This window comes from Amblyomma mixtum, chromosome 4 (assembly GCF_055824585.1).
Source record: "Amblyomma mixtum isolate Tamu chromosome 4, ASM5582458v1, whole genome shotgun sequence".
NCBI lineage: Eukaryota > Metazoa > Arthropoda > Arachnida > Ixodida > Ixodidae > Amblyomma > Amblyomma mixtum.
Genome location: NC_143015.1, coordinates 138,039,315 through 138,060,260, shown reverse-complemented (window position 1 = coordinate 138,060,260; position 20,946 = coordinate 138,039,315). Strand labels below are relative to the sequence as shown.

Below are 20,946 nucleotides of genomic sequence, written 5' to 3'. Positions count from 1 at the left end.
TTGCTCGGCAAGAGCAACCATGGTCACAGAAGCCCCACAGATGGCAGCACCTGCCAACGCACAGCAGTGGTGCACTGCTTAACTGCTGCACCAGGAGTGGTATGAGGACTCCCGGGAGTCTATGAATGTAAATTGGTTTTTAAGGAAAGATGTTAAGTTATGCGTATATGGGCATTAGCCCATTAAGCTATTGCATCATACACTTGTGTTGGAATTTAAATGTCCCATCAAATTTTTATTTACAGTGTTCATGTGAATTTCCTGCAGGGCTGCTTTTTGGTCACATGATGCCATGGTATATAGCTGTAATGCCTATTTCGGTTATTTGAATTTGGTGGGGCTATTGAGTTGGAGTACCTGGAGGTGTTGTCGACAAGCACATTGCTGAAAGCAATGGGTATTGCAGATATCTCTTCCAGTATGGATGACTGAGGCCCCTAGTCTCCCGCAATTTCGTGAAAAATCTGCTTTCTCTGTTTTGATGCTATTGTTACGGATAACGGCAGGAACAACAATATTCATTTTGGGTGGAAAAAACAGTGCGAAAGGGACGGAACAACAATATCATAGAAAAATGACTATTTTATCTAATTTGCATGAAAATAACAGGAGGGTTACAAAACTGTGAACTTTAAAAGAGATCGTTACAATTATAAGTATGAAATCATGATGTTCAAACCAGTCATAGCCGCTACGCCCTCCCCCGAAGCATGCGAGAATAGCGGCTTTCGTTAACTCCGATTGTTGCGAGCGCAATATGGCGGACCTATGGGCAATTCTGGCTTCCGTAGGTAAGGTAGGGAGCCTACCCTTGTATTCATTTGACGCCATGGACGCCATTTTGCTAAACAGCGCGTAGCAGCAGTCGTCTCATGGCCGGAACAGGGGGCGAAAATTCTTGCACGTCGGCGGCCTTTCGCCGTGCTCCACAGAAAACAAATTCTTTGGATAATTATGATTCTCCCTAATGCGAAATTTGAATGCGGCTCTGTCGGTGTCTCGGTAGGCTCATTGTTTGGCTTTGCTGGGTCGTCGGCACGTCTGGCCACGTTATTAATCGGTAATTGGTTTTTAAGGAAAGGAAATGGCGCAGTATATGTCTCGTATATCTCGGCGGACACCTGAACCGCGTAAGGGAAGGCAGGAAGGTGGGAGTGAAAGACGAAAGAGAGGAAGAGGTGCCGTAGTGGAGGTCTCCGGAATAATGTCGACCACCTGGGGATCATTAATGTGCACTGACATCGCACAGCACACGGGCGCCTCTTGCGTTTCGCCTCCATCGAAACGCGGCCGCCGCGGTCGGGTTCGAACCCGGGTACTCCGGCTCGGTAGACGAGCGTAGTATTAGTTGAAGAAGACCAAGGGCGTCCACAGAATTTTTTGCAGGGGGGGGCCCCATTGGTTGTTGGAGCCGGAGGGGGGGGGGGGGGGGTATGTTCGTAGCAAAAGGCACTTTTTGCGGAGTAAATTTATTTATATATAAATAAAAAATAAGTGAAATACACACATGAAAGAAAAATTACAAACAGCAAATTAAAGCGTGGCTAGGAGAGATACATTGCAGTTTATCAACTAAGAAACAATTAAAATTAATAAAAATGCAAAAAGATACTGTCACTTCGTGGAGAAGAGTGCTCAGTCTTGCTGCATACGGGTTCTCGACTCACCCGGATTGATGACCAGCACACAGCACAATATGGTCACAAACACGCAACTACAGTCACTCAGTCAGTCTTCCTTGAACAGCAACTGTAGGCGCAGTTAGACTCGGGTTCAGGTCTTCCTCTTTTGTGGTGGTGGAGATGGGGGTCCGTTTGGGCGCGACACAGGAGGGAGATGAGACGTAGACGAACTTCTTCGCGGAAATGTACAAGCTGGGTTTATTTACAACTATTTACACATATACACATCGACCAGGGTGGTCGCTAGCATTCAGGACGATCGGGAGCGCCAGGCCAGAGCTCGCCCCTACGAAACCCTGTCCTGCCTGGCCGACTGAACTCGCGCTACACGTAGCGGCTCCTCGTCCTTCGGAACGTGGCCAGCGCAAAGCTAGACCCTGTCCGTCTCGCGATTCCGACTCTCCACCAAGAGTCCCTGCCCAAGTCTCCCCCTTTGGCGCCAAAACGCCTCCTTAAATAAGTTTCCCCAGCATTCTGGGGACAAACTTAGTAACCAATGAGAGATGGGCTTCTTACAACCAATCAGAGCGTTTTCTGTGCAACTCAACAGACCAAAGACACGCCGGTCCCCACGAGCTTGTTTGCTCGCGAGGGCCGCATGCCTTTGAAGAAGCCGATAGCGCTTTTCCACACACAGTGAAAACACTTTGACAACACCACAAAAGCACGCAAGCACCACTTCCATCAGCTGTGGCTCCAAACACTACAGAGTGGCATCTGAGCCCTCTGGCCAGAGGCAGAGTAATCACAACTCGTTACCCGAATGACCACTTCCATCCGGCCTCACGACCATTCGTAATTGCACTCAGCTGCCTCCCACGCAAGCTTCACCCTCAAGTGTCCCTGGAGCTTTCTTTCGCACAGTTCGACGCCGCCGTCGAAAAGCCATTGAACTTAACCCCGACAATAGCCGGGGTACGCGACTCGTACGCACTGTCCGCGGAACGGGTCCCCTTCCGGCACCCCTCGCTGCCATTGCTGCTTTTACCTTTTGGGGCGGCAGCCCTTTGACCCTAGCGTTTCCTCTGTCTGCTTAAAAGCTACGCCGCCTAAAACATCTTAAAGGGCCACTGCCCAGGGTCCGGACATTTTTGAAAAACAAGCCCACTGCATAGATGAGGCATCGAAAATAACCTCTGCAAAATACTAGAGCCATGCGCGCCCCGAAAAGCTGCGAAAATTCAAATCAAAGCCCGTTCGTTCTTTCCTTCCTTCAAAAACGGGCCCGGCCCACTACTCTGCACCCCGCTGACGTCAAGGGGGGCTACTTTCGCTAAAGGCACTCCATTGGTGCATCGTTCTGACTGACGGGAGAAGGTTGGGCCTTGGCGTCGCGTCGTCTGCACAAGGCTTTCCGCAGCGCCTTCTGTTCTGGCTCATGCCTACAAACCCGCATGAAGGAACAAAAAAAAAAAAACTGCGGAGGGAGCGTGCGGCGACAGCCTTGAACCCTAGCCATAAAAAGTAAAAAAATAGTAAAACTGAGGGAGTTGATTCGCCCCCCCTCCCCCCGCCGTGATCACGTCACGAGACGCTCTGCGTGCGCGCTCCCTTCTCAGTTTCTTTTCTTCTATGCGAGCCCCCCAAAACAAGGTTTTAATTAGCAGTGCAGCAGAGCCTTTCCCTCGCTCACCCACTTGAGCGCTCCGCACACACACCGCTTATCTTTCGTGCATCTTGCGTACGCCTTGACTCCAATGAATGACATATGCTTTGGAGCGGAGAAAAGACACAAACACACAGAACACAAACACGCATGGAGAAAAGCAAACGGGCGGTTGCCGGGTCCGCGCTTCGCCGTGTGTTTCGAACACAACCGACTTCCGCCCCTCCGCTCGTGAAACGGTGGGGAGGCCTAAAAGAAAATGAAAAGGTGGCTCGTTAACTGGGAATGACAAACAGATGTATGAAAGGATGCGCTCGCTAACAAGTCTAGGTGGTCGAGCCGATCGCGCCTCTCGATCGTTCAGTGTGCGGAGAAAATGCAAAAACCAAGAAAAGAATTCTATTGAAGGCGGGGCCATGACGTGCCCTGTGACGCATTCCACAGACACCACGCCTCCGGCTTACACCGGAGAAGGAAGGGGTGATTTTGCCTTGCCGAGCCTACTCGACGAGGAGCGGGAGAGAAGAATTTCGAGGAGGGAATGGAAGGAGAGGAGGCTCGCTCAAAGAGAGGTAGAGAGTGTCTGCTGCGCTGGGGTGGGCACGGGCCCTTTAAGATAAGGACCAAGTCGGCGGCGCCCGGGGGGATACGGAGATGGCCCGCTACCCGGCGGCCCGCAAACTCAACTGGCGCCTCGGATTTTTCTGGGCGAATTGCGTAATTACAAGGGTGATAAATTCATTTCTGTGCTTCATTACACGCTCTCGGTGCACACTCATCATACACATTGATTGGAAAAACAGTTGAACGCGTACGTTGAAAACAAAAGATGACTACATATACAACGAACACTTATTTACAAGATAAATGCACGCTCGCAGCTTCATACACCTCGCTCCGTCTTGCTCGCGCATCCGCACAGTCGAGCAACCGCACACACACTGCTCGCCGCTCGTCGTTTTCTCGTCCGCTGTCTTCGTTGCTCTCACTTTCGTTGACAACCGGCCACTAAAAACACCGAAGCACAAACAAAGAGGCGCGCACACGTGCAAGATTTCCGAATGCGCACTGGGGGGGTGAAAGGAACGCCGCGCGACTTCCGAGGGGAAGGGACACTCGCCACTCCGGTCGGAAAATTTGTTTTTGTGCTTTTATGGGGTTCAGAGCCCCGAAACGACTCAGGCTATGAGGGACGGAGTAGTACAGAGTTCCGGATAATGTCGACCACCTGGGTCTCTTTACCATGCACTGACATCGCACAGTACATGGGCGCTGTTGTGATTTGAGGCCCAGCCAGAGCTAGTGACAAGCGAGCCAGGCAGGCGCCGTCGGGCTGCGTTGACCAAAGGCGCTGGTTTTCGGAGAAGACGCAAGGAACGCTGGTGTGGGGGCGCCTCTGGAGACTGCGTCGCCGTGAACAAAAGCAGCTAATCCCCTTTGCCGAAGATTCTGAAAGCGGCGCTTCTACCGAACTGCGCTCTCCCGTACGTGGATCGGAGGAGACAGCGAGCGGCGGCGGCGCCAACTCATCGCCCGCTTGCCCCTGAGCAGCCCGACAAAGCGGGGTGGACACAACTGATTTGTCCTTCCCTCCTGAAGAATTCATCGGAGGCCGGCGTACTAATGTATCCTGATTATAGCGAGCGAAAAAGGCGAAAACAAGATGTCCTGTGCACTGTCTGCCTCCGTGTCGCTGTCTCTCTAGAGATCAAAGAAACAGACACCCATCTCAAGACGGCTCGAAACACGTGCTCGCCGGTGCCGCTGCATGTGTGCAACAGGTCGCCCTTTAGTGGAGCTAACGATGGCGTGGTTTGAAAACGGCGGAACGACGCGCGCCCGGACGCGGCATTTCGCAGATGTGACCCAAAGCGTGGAAGCGGGGCTGCTTTCACCCTTTTGGCTGAGCGCACCATCGACCCTGGCGTGCGGCCATCACTCACGGTTCGAGTGAGTGATTTTCCAGGGGGGTGCAGCCGCCCCCCCTTGCCCCCCCCTCCGGACGCCCATGAAGAAGACGATGATGTGCAATGCACAGTGCGAGAATATGTTGCAGCTAAGCACGAGACGTGACTGGCTGCGGCGAAGAGTCACCTGGCTCTCACGTGCCCAACTGTAAGCTTTGTTTGAAACAACCACCTGCCAGAGCAGTGGCGCATCCCTTCACCGATGCACCGCTGGGCCGGGAGTGGTATGAGAACTCCGCGCATTCTATGAATGGGCATTTAGGCTTAACCCGGGCTACAAAAAACACGCAAAGAGCAAACAATTCAATATTTCCTTGATCTCTGTATCGGGAATTATGAAATATTCTCGATGAGCACTATCCGTGTTCCTTCCAGAAATGTAAGAAATTTAAATGTTTTCTTTCCATGGATACTTCAGAGCTGAACGGGATTCCATTTGTAATCGTAAAACCTCCGCTTTTTTGTTATCCTTTACTCTTTTCAGAGTTAATTTCTTGTTGCACTTACGGCCACCGCGGTGGCTCAGTGGTTATGGCGCTCGGCTGCTGACCCTAAAGACACAGGTTCGATCCCGGCCAGGGCGGTCAAATTTCGATGGAAGCGAAATTCTAGAAAAACGCGTGCACTGTACGATGTCAGCGCACACTGAAAAACCCCAGGTGGTCGAAATTTCCGGAGCCCTTCACTACGGCGTACCTCATAGCCTTAGTCGCTTTGGGACGTTAAACCCCAATAACCCAATCTCTAGCCGCACTTCTTTCGAGTGCCTGTCGGACACAAGGGCACTGCGAAGACTTGCCGGTGTAGGTGAGGCTGACACGAACGCGTACTGTACTGTCTGCCGTCATTCGACCTTTATTTCAAGGCAGGTGCGCGTTTTTCAAGCGTTAGAGGAAACAGCGCACCGCAGCGCCCTCAACCAACGACGCTCGTACACGACGCCTCGTCGAAGTGATCATGAGCCAGGCTCTTGTAGTAGTCGACGATCATCCTCAGCGCCTTCAACCGACTGTGCGAGCCGAACTTGTTCAGTGTCGAACAGTCGTTGGAGTAGTCGTCGAAGTCAACATCGTAGACGGCGATGCCGAAGTTCAAGTCCAACGCCTCGCCTTTCACCTGGCACAGCTGCAGGCATAAAGAATAAAAAGGAAGGTTTTATTGAAGTATATTCATGTTGTTTGAAACTGCATGGGTGCAGTGAATAAACTGATAAAAAAAAACTCTTATTAATTTTCGCAGTCATCACAGAGCACTCCAGATGGCTAAACAATGCCCGAAGGCGATTTAAATTCATGTTAATTTCGTGCTACTGCATGAACGGTTCTGTATACAGCCCGCAGTAAACTATCTTTCAGCCGTTTCCGTGCAGGCTTGAGCCGAAAACTTGCTGGACGCAAAGAGTGATTAATTACTTGACTGAATTCGGTCCTTCAAGTGCTCTCGCAAAACTCGAGCCTCCGATACCTTAGCAGCCAGTCCCTCTTCGTTGTCGTAGGCGAACGCACGGCGCTGCGTAGCATGATGCGCCAGGACGGCGCTGTGGTCAGGTTTGTACTGTAGTTGAGGCGCGTACTCCCCGTCTCTGCACACCTGCGAGAACGATGATGACTACTCATTTGGTTGCTTGGTTAGAGAGGTAGTAAGTCAGTTAGTTGCTAGTTGTGGCGTGCAATCAACCAAGGTGCACCAAACACAAGTAAGGAGGCATTCTTACCGTCACACTAACTCAGCACATTCTGTAGCGCCACACTCAAGCCAAAAACTCCCCTCTGTGAAAGAAACATCTACACTGGCAATGTAGCCAGACACGGCCACTATTGCAAAGTATGATCCTGAGTTTGCCCTGACAAAGCGTTCCGTACATAAGAAACACCTCCCCACTAAGGGTCCACAAAACTCCAGAGAATGGGTGTGCGGGAGATTTGGGAAAATAGCCTGCGCAGTGCGTGCCACTCACCAGTGAGGTCACCTTCCCTGTGAGACAGTGGGTGCGGAAGGGGGGCTTGGAAAGGAATGAGAAGAGTGCGGGTAGGGGCGCCAAAACGCAAAAACAGACAAGAATTATCAGGCTTCCATGAAACAGGCTTCACCGGCTAGCCTCAGCTCATTACTACGTTATTAAGGGACGCGGCGTTCCAGCAGTAGCACTTACAGAACTAGGCCGAGCCTCCGCAGAACCAGGGATTCTATGGTGGTGGCCCTACGTAAGGGGATCGCTATCCGCCGTGCGGTATACTGATTAGCCATGACAGAACAGGTGCATTATAGTGGGTCCTGCAGTGGCGCTAGGTCAGGTGACGGCATGTGTTGAGGAGGAGGCATGGAGGTTTATTGATTGATTCAAAATTTTATTTAAATAATGGCAATTACGCAGCCTTGGGTGGTCCGCCTATTCCGGAAGCTAATTAGCCTGCGCCGCAAAGTCGGCCAACATCCCTCAGATAGTTGCGTGAGTCTAGTAATGTGAGAGGTATTATATACTGGATGTCTGGGTGTATGGGGAAAACAGCGCAGCAACAGGGACAATTAAGAGAGAAGACGGGACAGGCGCTGTCCCGTCTTCTCTCTTGGCTCTGTTGCTGCGCTTTTTTCTTCAGCTAAAAGTAGCGAAGGTTTTAGATAGACACACCATTCCACGTGAATGAACCCGAATGATTGCTGTTGTGACTGCGTAGCCTCCTTTCACAGCATCCGTTTATTATTTTTTCACAGCAGCAATGCCCTACTACCCTTAGCAGTGTCTTGTTCAGCGGGCTCATGTTAACATTATTTTTCTGAAGCCAAGACTCGAAAATTTGTATGATTATCTTTAATTAAACAACTAGACTGACTAAAAGAATCGGTGTAAGCTATAGGCGAAGAGATCGCAAATAGTACTAAGTTGGACTCACTAGCGTTTGAAATAATTAGTTGCGTTGAGGTGTGACACTCTGGATATTGCGGACATGTACAGCTAGAAGAATTGCGAAAGGGAACACGCAAGCCCATGGCATGGCAATGCGGGTCCATTATGTCCAAGTGACCATTGTTAATACTGCAGACAAATCTATTCGTTCTTTCGTGCTTTCTGCTTTATAAAGCGGTCGGCAGCTCCTCGCTCCAAAGCACTCGTTCTGTGCGCAGACCAGTTTTAAAATTGGAGTAACTCTTCTTACAATTCTTAATGTGGCAAATATTTTGGGCACAAATCATCGTGCTGGTGACAGGGTGTGACTGCAGCTTTTAGAACAGCCGCAGGCATTTGATCAGCCAGTATTGCCACGGGCTCAGTTGCTTAGTTTCATATTGATTCTATTTGTACAATGCTGTCAGATCCTAATGACAGCCAGGAAGCCCTTTAGCGTGCACGTGAAGACACATATCAAAACCAGCCTGCAGCCGACTATCGACACAGCTATTATCGGCCTCAATTTATAACCTACTGAAGCTGGACCGATATTTGCTCCGGGGGTCACAAAAACCCTTGTAAATCACTCCTTCACTCACCTCCGTGTAACTGCCGAATGATACCGCATCCCAGTCGTAGTCGCATTGTGAGTAGAACTCGAATGGCTCTCCCTCACTCGGTGACGTCCAGCGGCCCTTCATGGTGACCGACACCAACCCACGGCTTGAGCCGTTTCTGGATTTGACCTCACGAATACTGGAAGGGGCAGACTCCTGCGGGGATTTTGTGAAATAATTGCATTGCTTTCGACATTGAAAATTGCATGACAAAAATTTTGGATCACCTTTACATAACTGTGCATGTTCAATACTGTACACTAATTAGTTATACGTGACAGACTTGTTTTTTAAATTATTCCAAATTTGTGAACTCTGCATTTAGAAAAGTTAAACCTATCATGTGTGCTTCAATTCTCAAATTTCTCATCACCAAGAAGCACGCTGAAATTTTGTTTTCTTGTATTAAAACACGTATCTTGCAACTTTACCCATTAGGCACTGCTTCCGGTGGCGTCGTAGGTCATGAGGGATAACATCTGTTTGGTTGGGCCAAAGACAGAAGTTTAGGATTTGAAGTCAGTACACGCTAAATTACATTGCTGTCTGCACTTGAATAGATGCAGGTTTTGAGACACTGAATTTTAAAGTTGAAAGTGGTAGTTGGGACAGTTGGGCCGGTGACCAGTTTGCGAGGAAGATGAGCTCCATTTTGCCTCGCTGTAATTTTCGAAAAAATCCTAGTGTCATGTCATGTGCCGCATGATTGTTGCTGTGCCGACGTTATTCTTACCCTTAAACGAACGCTGATGACCAAATATTGACCCATGCGCCTTAGTTCAGTAACTTGCAAACTCATGCAGCCTGTCATAAAAGCGTAGCACATCACCGTTTATCTTGAGGCCAATGGGTCATTTCATGCGAATCAGCATAATTTCCGCCGAAAGCTTTCGACGACGCGACCGTAGAGGGCGTTCACTCTATTTTGGCAAAGCATTAGATGACCATCAGAAGATCCATGTCATTCGAGATTTCGCGAAAGCCCATGATAAGGAGCAACACAGTAACCTGATTTTTAAACTGCGTGAAGCCGATAATAAATAAAAGGTTTGGAAACGGGTAGAAGCTCATCTGACTTGGCGGCTGCGAATCTGTTCGTTTAATATTGTCACGACCAGAGGAGCCGCGAAGGTAGGCGTCGGCAAGAACCCAAGACTGGGAGCCTTCTTTTAATTATAGAGTCAGCTTCCACGACACCAAACAGAACAAGCGCGCCGCGAGAGGCCACCGCCGCTTCGTCGTCGTCTTCGATTCAGCGCGGAGGCCGCGCGGCGCGTTAGGCGCGTGGCATTATTCCCTTCCGCGAAAGAAAACATCGTCTCGATGTGCAATGGGGTATGTAGTACAGTGAGGGGAGGAGGAGCAAAAACAAGAAGAATAGGGGTGAGGTGAACTATACAACGTGCGCTGAATTAAATGCGGCGAGAGTCAAGGTCACACGTGGGGTAAGGGGAAAAAGGTACGAAACACAGCGTGAACGCAGCGCTCAGTCACGTGAAAAGTACGGCTTTAAGCGCACTACATGCACAATTTCAGGCCGTTGACGCTGAGGGCCGACGATCACAGTTCCATGGGGTACAACTTCGTAGTTGACGCTGTTCAGGCGGCGCAGGACTCTGTACGGGCCAAAGTACCTATTTATAAACTTTTCGCACAATCCCTTGCGGCGCACGGGTGTCCACACCCACACGTGGTCGCCGGGCTCGTAGTGCACGTCCCTGTGCCGAAGGTTATAGTGTCGGGCATCGGCGGATTGCTGGTCCTTGATGTGCAAGCGGGCCAGCTGACGGGCCTGCTCTGCTTGTTCCACGAAGTGGCCTGCTTCAGGGGGGAGCTCTGCGTCGCCATACGGCAGCATGGCGTCTAGCATCATGCGGACCTCTCTGCCATACACGAGACGGAACGGGGTGAACTGGGTGGTTTCCTGCGTCGCGGTATTATATGCGAAGGTAACGTACGGCAAGACCTCATCCCAGGTTTTGTGTTCAACGTCGACGTACATCGAGATCATGTCCGCCAATGTTTTGTTGAGCCGTTCCGTTAGACCATTGGTTTGGGGATGATACGCTGTTGTTGGTCGATGCGCAGTATGGCTAAGCGTTAAGACGTCTCGTAGAAGTCGGGCTGTAAACGCCTTGCCTCGGTCAGTAATGATGGCCGATGGGGCGCCGTGTCTAAGCACGATGTCGTGCATAAAGAAGTGGGCAACTTCGGCGGCAGTACCTCGAGCGTAGCGGGTCAAGTAGTCTGTGGCGACTACGATCCACTTGTGGCCGGACGACGAGAGAGGAAATGGCCCCAGAAGGTCCATGCCGACTTTGTCGAATGGTATTTGTGGTGGCTCGATGCACTGAAGCAGTCCAGGAGGCTTGAGCGCGGGTTTTTTCCGCCGCTGGCATTGCCGGCATGTCCGGACATAATGCTTGACACTTGAAGTTAGGTTGGGCCAGTAATATTTCTTCCGGATTCGGGATAAGGTGCGTGTAACTCCAAGGTGGCCGGAAGTCGGTTCATCATGGCAGGCAAGGAGGACTTCATCCCGGAGATCGGACGGTATGACGAGCAGGTAAGTTGTCGGACTTGAAGTAGAGTTCTTTTTATAAAGCACCCCTCTCCGCAGGCAGAACGATGATAGTCCACGAGCTAGGTATCGTGGTATTGCAGGGCGCCCGCCTTCGAGATGTTCGATGAGGAGACCCAGCTCGGCGTCGGCACGCTGTCTGGAAACGAGCTCAGACGTGCTGACCGCTCCAAGAAAGCTATCATCATCGGTGGTGCCTTCTGGAGGAGGTTCGACGGGAGCGCGTGACAAGCTGTCAGCGTCGGTGTGCTTCCTGCCTGACTTGTAGGTGACGGTGAAATCGAATTCCTGCAGGCGTAATGCCCAACGTGCTAGGCGGCCGCAAGGGTCCTTTAAATTTTTCAACCAGCACAGCGAGTGGTGGTCGGTGACGATACGAAACGGTCTACCATACAGGTATGGGCGGAACTTAGCGGCGGCCCAGACTACCGCCAAACATTCTTTTTCCGTAGTAGAGTAGTTCAACTCAGCGCGCGACAGTGCGCGGCTGGCGTAGGCAATTACTTTGTCGACGCCATTTTGCCGCTGTACTAGAACAGCGCCAAGACCGACGTTGCTCGCATCCGTGTGCACCTCCGTGTCAGCATCTTCGTCGAAATGTGCCAGGATGGGCGGCGATTGGAGTCGGCGTCGTAACTCGTCGAAGGCAGTCTGCTGTTCGTTGCCCCAGGAAAATGACGTGTCATCACGGGTTAGGAGTGTCAGAGGGCTGGCGAGCTGGGCGAAGTTTCTAATGAAGCGGCGATAGTAGGAGCACAGGCCCAGGAAGCGTCGGACTGCTTTTTTGTGGGCGGGAACCGGAAAGGCAGCAACGGCAGCAAGCTTCTCTGGGTCAGCGCGGATTCCGTCAGCACTAATGACGTGCCCGAGGAACTTCAATTCGGTGAACCCAAAGTGGCATTTTTCTGGTTTGAGGGAGAGGTTGGCGGATCGAACGGCTTCGAGGACAGTCCTGAGGCGGTGCAGATGTTCCGTGAACGTTGCAGAAAAAATGATGACATCATCAAGATAAACAAGACAGGTCTGCCACTTCAAACCGGTGAGAACGGTGTCCATCATTCTTTGGAACGTGGCAGGAGCACAGCAGAGCCCGAATGGGAGGACACGAAATTCATACAGCCCGTCCGGTGTGATGAAGGCGGTTTTCTCGCGGTCCCTCTCATCAACTTCTATCTGCCAATAACCACTTCTGAGGTCGACCGAAGAGAAGTACTTGGCTTGACGAAGTCGGTCGAGGGAGTCGTCGATACGCGGGAGCGGGTACACATCTTTCTTGGTCACACTGTTCAGCTTCCTGTAGTCGACGCAGAACCGTAGTGTCCCGTCTTTCTTTTTCACGAGGACGACAGGAGACGACCACGGACTGCTTGACGGTTGGATCACGCCGTCTGTGAGCATCTCTTCGACCTGTGTTTGAATAGCATCTCGCTCACGAGGGGACACACGATAGGGCTGCTGATGGATGGGTCGGGCTCCTTCATGCGTGATAATGCGGTGTTTAACTATCGACGTTTGGCGCACTTTAGACGACGACGTGAAACACGCACCAAACTCCCGCAAGAGGTCCTGGAGTTGCCTCTTTTCCGTCGGTGGAAGGCCTGGATTTATGTCTACGTTGGTGACCGCTTCGGCGTCAGCTCCAGGTGTGTCCTCCGCACAAGCAAAGCATTCGGCCACTTCCTGAACATGGTCGACGTAAGCGATGGCTGTGCCACGGAACAGATGTCGATGCTCATTGCAGAAGTTGGTGACAAGGACCTCTGTACAACCGTCATGAAGGGATCCAAGGCCCCGTGCCACCGCAACCCCCTTAGTGAGTACGAGGGAGACATTAGGCTCGACAACCCGGAGTCCCCTATGTGGCTCGTCGCAGGTAACTCTAGCGAGAATGCTGGCACGTGGTGGCACCGTAACGTTATCGTCGGCGACTCGCAGGGCGGACCGAGAACCCTGGTGCGCAGGTTCTTCTGTGGCCATTGCGGTAGAAAACGTCACCAAGCGGTTCGGCAGGTCTATGATAGCACCGTGCTCGCGAAGAAAGTCGATGCCAAGGATGACATCGCGAGAACATTCGCGGAGAACGAGAAAAGTGGCAACGAATGTGCAGCCTCGAACCGTAACCCGGGCCGCACACATGCCGAGTGGTGCGACAAGATGTCCGCCTGCCGTGCGTATGTCGGGGCCGTCCCAGGGTGTCGTCACTTTTTTCAGGGCCGTCGCAAGCCGTCCGCTAAGGATAGAGTAATCTGCGCCCGTATCGACCAACGCACTGACCTCCTTTGTGTCGACGAGAACGGGGATATCCAAGGAGACCCTGCCTTCAGCACGGCCCGTCGATGGCTGTTGTGGAGGACTCAGTCGGTGCGGCGGCGGAACCTGGTCGGCGACTGGGGTTGCGCAGTCGGAGCGATTCAAGTGGTGCGTTGGGGGAAACTCTTCGGCGATGCGGCGTTCGGCGTCGGGGCGATTGGTTCGGTGCGGCGGCGGAAGCGGGTCGGCGATCGGGGTTGCGGCATCGCGGCGAGACGAAAGGCGCGTCGGGGAAAACTGTGCAGCGATGCGGCGTGCGACGTCGGGGCGATTCAGTTGCTGCGGCGGTGGAAGCTTTGCGTCGGAACGGCGTTCGGCGGCCTCGCCTCCAAAGGCCGCCGGAGCTAGTTTTCCCGACGAGGGCTCGAGGAACCACGTTGTCCTGGGGCGAAACGGGACCCAGAGGGCGAAGACCGGCGTGGAGAGGGCGATCGCGACTCGCGGCGCGGGGGAGACGGTGAACTACGCTGGCGGGTGACATACTCAGCGATGTCTTGAGGGCGCTCTCCAGGGCGTGGACGGGGGCTGTCGATGGAAAAACCGCGTAGTCCCATTTCGCGATAGGGGCACCGCCGGTAGAGATGGCCGGCCTCACCACAGTGGTAACAGAGCGGGCGTTGATCCGGAGTCCGCCATAGGTCAGTCTTCCGAGGTGCCTGGCGCCGATCCGCCCAGTAAGGAGTCGGCTGGGCAGAGTGCACCGCGACCAATGGTGCGGTGTAAGGCGAAGGCCCAGGAGGTGGGGCCGCGCGGTTATGTTACCCGGTTGTGCCAGAAGGTTCTATGATTGGACCATTGCTTTGTCTTGTTAGTATCAATGACGTAGAGAATGCTGCAGAACCACCCGCAAAAATTAAAAAAAAAAACATTTGCAGATGAAGTACCAAAAGCATCAAAGAATGGCAACGGCCATCCCCAGCTATGAAAAGCCGGTATTCATAGAGGTTTCTCAAGTCGACAAAGCCGCCCAGTAGACTATGCGCACGCTGTCAAGCTCAAAGAACAGCAGCTAGCGAAGGCGAGGGGGCATTCAGCCTCCAAATGATTTAGCCTATACCCTGGTGCAACTAGAACCATATATTGGCACTTCTAGAATCCACTGCACCTTTGCTGTATGCAAATGCATTTCAAGCCTACACACTTCTTAATGAGGGTGTCAGTTTTGGGGAAAGGTTTTCGTTTGGCGGCTTTCAGTGGAAAGGAAGGCCCATCTGTTCTTACAATGCAAGAGCCTAAGCGAGCAGCTTTTTGTTTGCCGAGAAAGGCGCTGGCAGGCTCAGAAATGTCCTCAACTTGGGCAAGAGATCGGCGTCCTTAGGGATGAGATGGCGGAAGAGGTGAAACGAAGTCTACAGAACGAGCCGCATTATGAACTTTAGCCAGATGCGACCGAGGTGTCCCTATTGAAGGGGGCCTTTCCCTTTTTTATGGCTTATGCAAGCGTCGCTTCGAACTTTCAATATGCAGGGGAGAATATAAAATTATAAAATGCGCGAGCCCATCCACACCTACATCCCTACTAAAACAGCCACCACACGGTCATCATTGCCATGGTTCAACGGAAAGTTCAAAAGGCTACTTAACAAAAAGAAAAGGCTCTTTCGTTCGGCAAATCATTCCAATGACGCCCGCGCTTGGGAACGGTATCATACTGCCGAAAAGAACTTTCTTTCTCACGCAGCACAAGCCAAAAAAACCTTCTTCTCATCCACATTACCCGATATGCTTCACAACAACCCCAGGCAATTTTGGAAGGCTATAAACCCGAAAGCAACCCCGCCAATATCGTTTTGCGACGAACACGGTTCACCTATTCCACACACTGACACAGCCGAAGCATTAAATTATACCTTTTCATCCAATTTTACACACGATCCTGTAGGCGACATGCCTGACTATCCTTATTTTGATTACCCTCCTATGCCTGACATACGTTTCGACCCTAACGGAATAAACACGTTGATCGATTCCATGAAACTAACCTCATCTGCTGGTATAGATGAAATTAACACAAAAGTTCTCAAGAATACTAAAAACGTTGTAGCTGTTCTTCTTTTTCGTATTTTCCAGCAATCACTCGAGTCCGGTATTGTACCCCACGACTGGAAAGTGGGGAAAATCATCCCAGTACACAAAAAAGGCCCCCCATCGTCTAGTAAGAACTGCCGTCCCATCTCCCTCACTAGCGTTCCCTCTAAATTAATGGAGCACGTAATTTATTCACACATCATGACCTTCTTGCAGTCTGTCAGCTTTTTTGACCCTTCTCAACACGGATTCCTGGAGAACCTATCCTGCTGTACCCAACTGGCCCGTTTTACTCATGACATCAGTTCTAGTATGGACACGAACACACCCGTCGACGCTCTTTTCTTAGACTTTGAAAAAGCTTTCGACAAAGTTTCCCATCAACTCCTCTTATTTAAACTTTCGCGCCTAAACCTCCACCCACTAGTGTACTATTGGCTCCGGAATTTTTTGACTAACCGCCAACAGTTTGTATGGGCTAACAATCATGCATCTTCCATCTCCCCTGTTACCTCCGGCGTACCTCAAGGCACGGTTTTAGGACCTCTACTTTTTTTAATTTATATCAACGACCTCCCAAGTAATCTATCTTCTACCGTTCGTTTGTTCGCCGACGACTGCGTCATCTACCGCAGCATCACTTGTAACAGAGATACTTACCATCTGCAGTGCGACATAAAACTTGTGGAAGAGTGGTGCGCAAACTGGCTAATGTCTTTAAACGTTAATAAAACAACGCTAGTATCATTTCATCGTCGTCAATCGTATCCTACTCCCAATTACACCCTTCGCGGTTCCATGATATCACACGCATCTTCATATAAATATTTAGGTATTAGCCTAACACAGGATTTCTCTTGGACCACCCACATAATGAACATAACCAACGAAGCTAACCGTGTTCTTGGTTATCTAAAGCATAACTTGCGTTTGGCACCTGCTTCCGTAAAACTGTCCGCCTATTTAACTCTTGTCCGTCCTAAACTTGAATATTCATGCTCGATCTGGGACCCCCATCAAATTAACCTAGCCAAAACCCTTGAGTACGTCCAGAGCCGCGCGATAAGATTCGTATATTCTGATTACTCATATCATACGAGCGTAACAGCATTGAAAACAAAAGCTAACCTCCCCAGCCTTGAATCCCGTCGAAAAATAGCCAGACTCTGCCTTTCCCACAAGTTTTATCATTGGCGCATTTCAGCCAACCCGTTATCACCCCTGCACACCGCCTTTCACTTCGCATCAGTCATCCGAAAGCTGTTCATACACCTCGAGCATCCACTTCTGCGCGTCTGAAATCAGTCTTCGCCCAGACCGCAAGAGATTGGAACGACCTCCCCGCTGAAGCTTTCATCCATCCTGGCCTGGAATACTTCAAATCATTCATCACTGATTTTTTTTCAATGATATGTATGCCCACCCCTCATGTAATGCCCCTAGTGGGCCTTTGAGGTACTAATAATTAAATAAATAAATAAATAAATAAATAAATAAACAAAACAAACAAATAAATAAATAAATAAATAAATAGTGCGTTCTGACTAACCAGGTCGAATCGGTAGTCCTGGAGCAAATGGTTCGGCAGTTTAATGGGCGAGTAACGGGTAGGAGGCATCACGGCGCAGGGGTCGACGGTGTTGTCGCCGAATCTGTAGTGGCCACTTACGACGAACATGTCTGGATAGTATCCCAACTTCCTGCACATTGGAAAGAAAGCCCATGATTTTAAGGAATTTTTTTTCAGGTAGTTACAGACAACCTCCAGACATTTTACCATGCCGTCTTCAATTAGCGATACAGGGTCCTTAAAGGTCATCGTAGATAAAAATTCTCCGTGTCGAGGTTTTCCGTCTTGAAAGGTGCCGACAAGGGTTGGTATGGAAATTAAACGATAAATCCGGACCACAGCGTTAGAGTATTATCCAAGCCATTTTTAGGCCCCAATTTCAGTTTCGGTGAGCGCCAGGGAGCCGGTATTGTGTTCCCGCTCGCACACAGAAATGCCCGCATATTTTTTCACCTTCATAACAGCTTACTGTTTATTTGGAAGGAGCAGCGAAAACATCTGCTTAAGCACTTTGAAATTATTGAATTCGATAATTGAAATTCGAGGATTTGCGATCGCAACATCCATGGAATCAGTCATGGACAATACATCAACGTTCACAAGAGCAATCGCAAGGTCGTTGTCCTTCTGCGTAATGGTTTATGGTTTATGAGGGTTTAGCGTCCCAAAGCGACTCAGGCTATGAGGGACGCCGTAGTGAAGGGCTCCGGAAATTTCGACCACCTGGGGTTCTGCGTAAAAAACTACCGTTCCCCCAAACCTAGCCCTACACCATGCCCCAAACGAAGCAATTTTTTTTTGTTATTCCTCCCTTACCTGGTGTTAGCTAACTCTCAACGCTCGTGTTAATTACTCGTAGCCTTGCTATTAGTTTCTTTTTTTTATCTCTGGAGTTTCTCAGCCACACAGTGTCTCTCAAACGTGACCGCGTTATGTAGCGTGCATTGCTACGACATCCGGTGGGGCCCCTTTCCGAACGCTCTAAATGATTAGGGCAAAAAAACGACAAGAAACTGTTACCGCGCAAGGCTTCCATAACGCTACGATAGGGCACGGATGAGCTATTCTTGAATGATTCAGGTGTTTTGTGGTCACACGTGGTCATCATCATCACCATCAGACCGCTTACGTCCACTCCACAGTCCTCTTTCCCCTATAGGGAACTCTAATTTGTCTTGCAGAGTCCGCAACCACCCAATAGGGGTGAAAGCCTTTGCAAGTTGGTTCTGTGGGCGCCAGTAAAGAGAGCCTTCAGTGAGCGAGCCCGCATTTTCGATCGGCTGGCACTCGGAGACTGACTAGTTCCTCTCGTGTCCATGTTCACGTCTGCACGCGGGGGAATCCTGTTTCGCACGTGGCACCCTACTCCCGCGCATTTATCGAGTTCATCTGGACGCCTTCGCGCGTTAAATTGTGCAATGGACTGAGGGCCTATGTTTATGCTCCCATCTCCAGTGCGCATTTAAAAAGCTTGTGGACCTATGCCGCATTCTTCACAACACAAACATAGAGGAAGGGCAGTTCCTGTGTGAGGCGCCGTTCAGCAAACCACGCAAAAGCGACCTGCTATTGAAGAGGCCATGTTTGAGTCGTCATTGAATTATTGCATACGTTGCGAAAACTGAAAAAAAAGGGGCTGCTTTGCTTGAGCGAAACTGTGGCACGAAGACACTTTGTGTTTTTTCGTGTCTTGATACCCAACTTTCTCTACTCGTTCTGCTTGCTTCCGGCGTGTTTGCTAGTCACACATTTCTTTTACTTTCTTCTTGTAACGCGAGAGCGTTAAGGAGGTCGTGAGGCGGAGAAGCCGGCGATGTCGTCGGCGTCGCGTCGCTCTTCGTGCTGAAAAATCCCATGAGCACGCGCGGCGTAGGCCTTGCGCAGGTGCTTCGTCAGCGCACAGAGCCAGTATCATGGTCAACGTTGCCCTTTATGGTCTATAGAGATAGCCTGAGGAACTGACCTGCCCTGGTCGACGAGGAAAGTGACCCAGTCCTTATGCGGAGTCGGCAAGGCAAGCACTGTCAGTGTAGGTTGACCCCACTCCGAGGCAACGTCGTGAAACGTCTGTAAGTGGTTGAAAAACGCTTACAAGCCAATCCGCACGAACACTGCATTGACATATTGTATCGCATTGCGTTATGCTGTTTGGCACAGCCTTTGTCACCAAGGACTTGTTTTTCGGCCACGCCCTGTGGTTCGTTCTGCATCATCAGAGTTCCGAACATTTCGTAATTCAGAGGAACTGTAGTCCTCCTGCCATCGGACGTTTGAACTTGTTGGAATGCTAGGGACACCCCACTGCTCGGCTTAAAAGCAATCATTTCATTTATTTATACTGTCAGCCCTGATCACGGGCTATGACACGAGTGGGTAATGTGGAATAAAAAACTAGTAATAACACAAACATTGAAACGGGCACAAAATTCGGTACATAAAGGGTTCGCCACTTATACAAAAATAAAACTCTTGCATATAATTCATGTTAACGAATGTAGACCTCCAAATGATGTAGACCTCCATCACTTGGAGGTGCGCTTTTCTGATAAAGTTTGTACCTTTTTTATGCTCTTCGCTGCGCTCGTCTTGCAGGGCCTCTCAGAAAAACCGGTATATTATAGTCCAAGCTATTGTTTTGCTCTTAGTCCACTACTTCCTACTCATATTTTTCAAGTTCACCTGGTTAACCCTTTCAGACGCCATTTTTTGTTTTCACCAAAAAGAAACATTTTTCCGCCTAAATAATGTATTAAGGCGTTAAGAGATTTCTTCAGTTTTGCAGCAAAAACAAGTAACGGTTAATTCTTTGCTAGAGCGGGAAATATTCCGTGCAAAGTGTCATAATTGATGGGAATAGCAACATTGAAATACCGCGACTTGTAAAGAAGAAACACTAAGGATCATTAGAAGAATATTTTAGGTAAGTAATTTTGAAATAATAATAATAAGGTGCACATTACGCTTGAAAGCGCGAGAAAAATTATAGTTATCAGAGGTGGCAAAATAAGCCGTTACAAATATGGCGCATGACGTGCAACACTGCTCTTTTTTTCGCAAGATATTATCTGCTGCGTTCGCTATGAGGCACAAAAAAAATCTTATTTTCTATATGAAGGATGCGAAGTTCACTGAAACAAAGAAATCACTGCTTGGTGCTGCAGTCTGTAAGAAAAAAAAAACAGCACGCTGGCGTTGTTCACAACTGCGTACATAGCCTGCACAAGGGTTAAAACTGGATGGATGGATGGACGGACGGACGGACGGACGCATTGATGGATTTGTGGGTGGACGGATGGATGGATAGATTAGATCATACCCTTTGAAACGGAGAGGCGGCAGTTGTCATCATGCTTAGATTTTTTAGCCTCGGACCTTTGTACGAAACGATTGCAAAGAAATATGCATACTGCACTTTAACTCTTATTTCCATGAGTACTGCGCATATAAAGAAAGAACCGATACATTTATTGCATTGAACAGGGCTTCGATAACATGCTGACATAAAAACGCGGTTTTAATTACTTGGACGCGTCTGGAATTACGAGAGTGTTAATTGTAATTGTGCAGTAACTATAGCAGGTAGTCTAACAAATGTAGCTGCAGTTACATATCTTTGCCGAATTGGTTAGATTTCATGGGTATAAAGAAGGAAAATGGTTTTAGTTGCCGCGTGTCCCCTTAAATTCTGTGATGAGTAG

The 20,946-nt window shown here is 50.0% G+C and overlaps 1 protein-coding gene across 1 annotated transcript in view; it reads right to left on the bottom strand.

Annotated features, from left to right (window-relative positions):
• Positions 1 to 6,170: 6,170 nt before the first annotated feature.
• LOC149348416 (uncharacterized) overlaps positions 6,171 to 20,946 on the bottom strand; it is a 29,350-nt gene continuing 14,574 nt past the window's right edge. The window contains exons 5-8 of the mRNA XM_089541754.1: positions 19,212 to 19,315; positions 17,228 to 17,378; positions 8,742 to 8,915; positions 6,171 to 6,380 (exon numbers count right to left, since the gene is read on the bottom strand). Of these exons, the coding sequence (XP_089397880.1) occupies positions 6,171 to 6,380; positions 8,742 to 8,915; positions 17,228 to 17,378; positions 19,212 to 19,315 (639 nt within the window). The remainder of the gene's footprint in view (positions 6,381 to 8,741; positions 8,916 to 17,227; positions 17,379 to 19,211; positions 19,316 to 20,946) is intronic.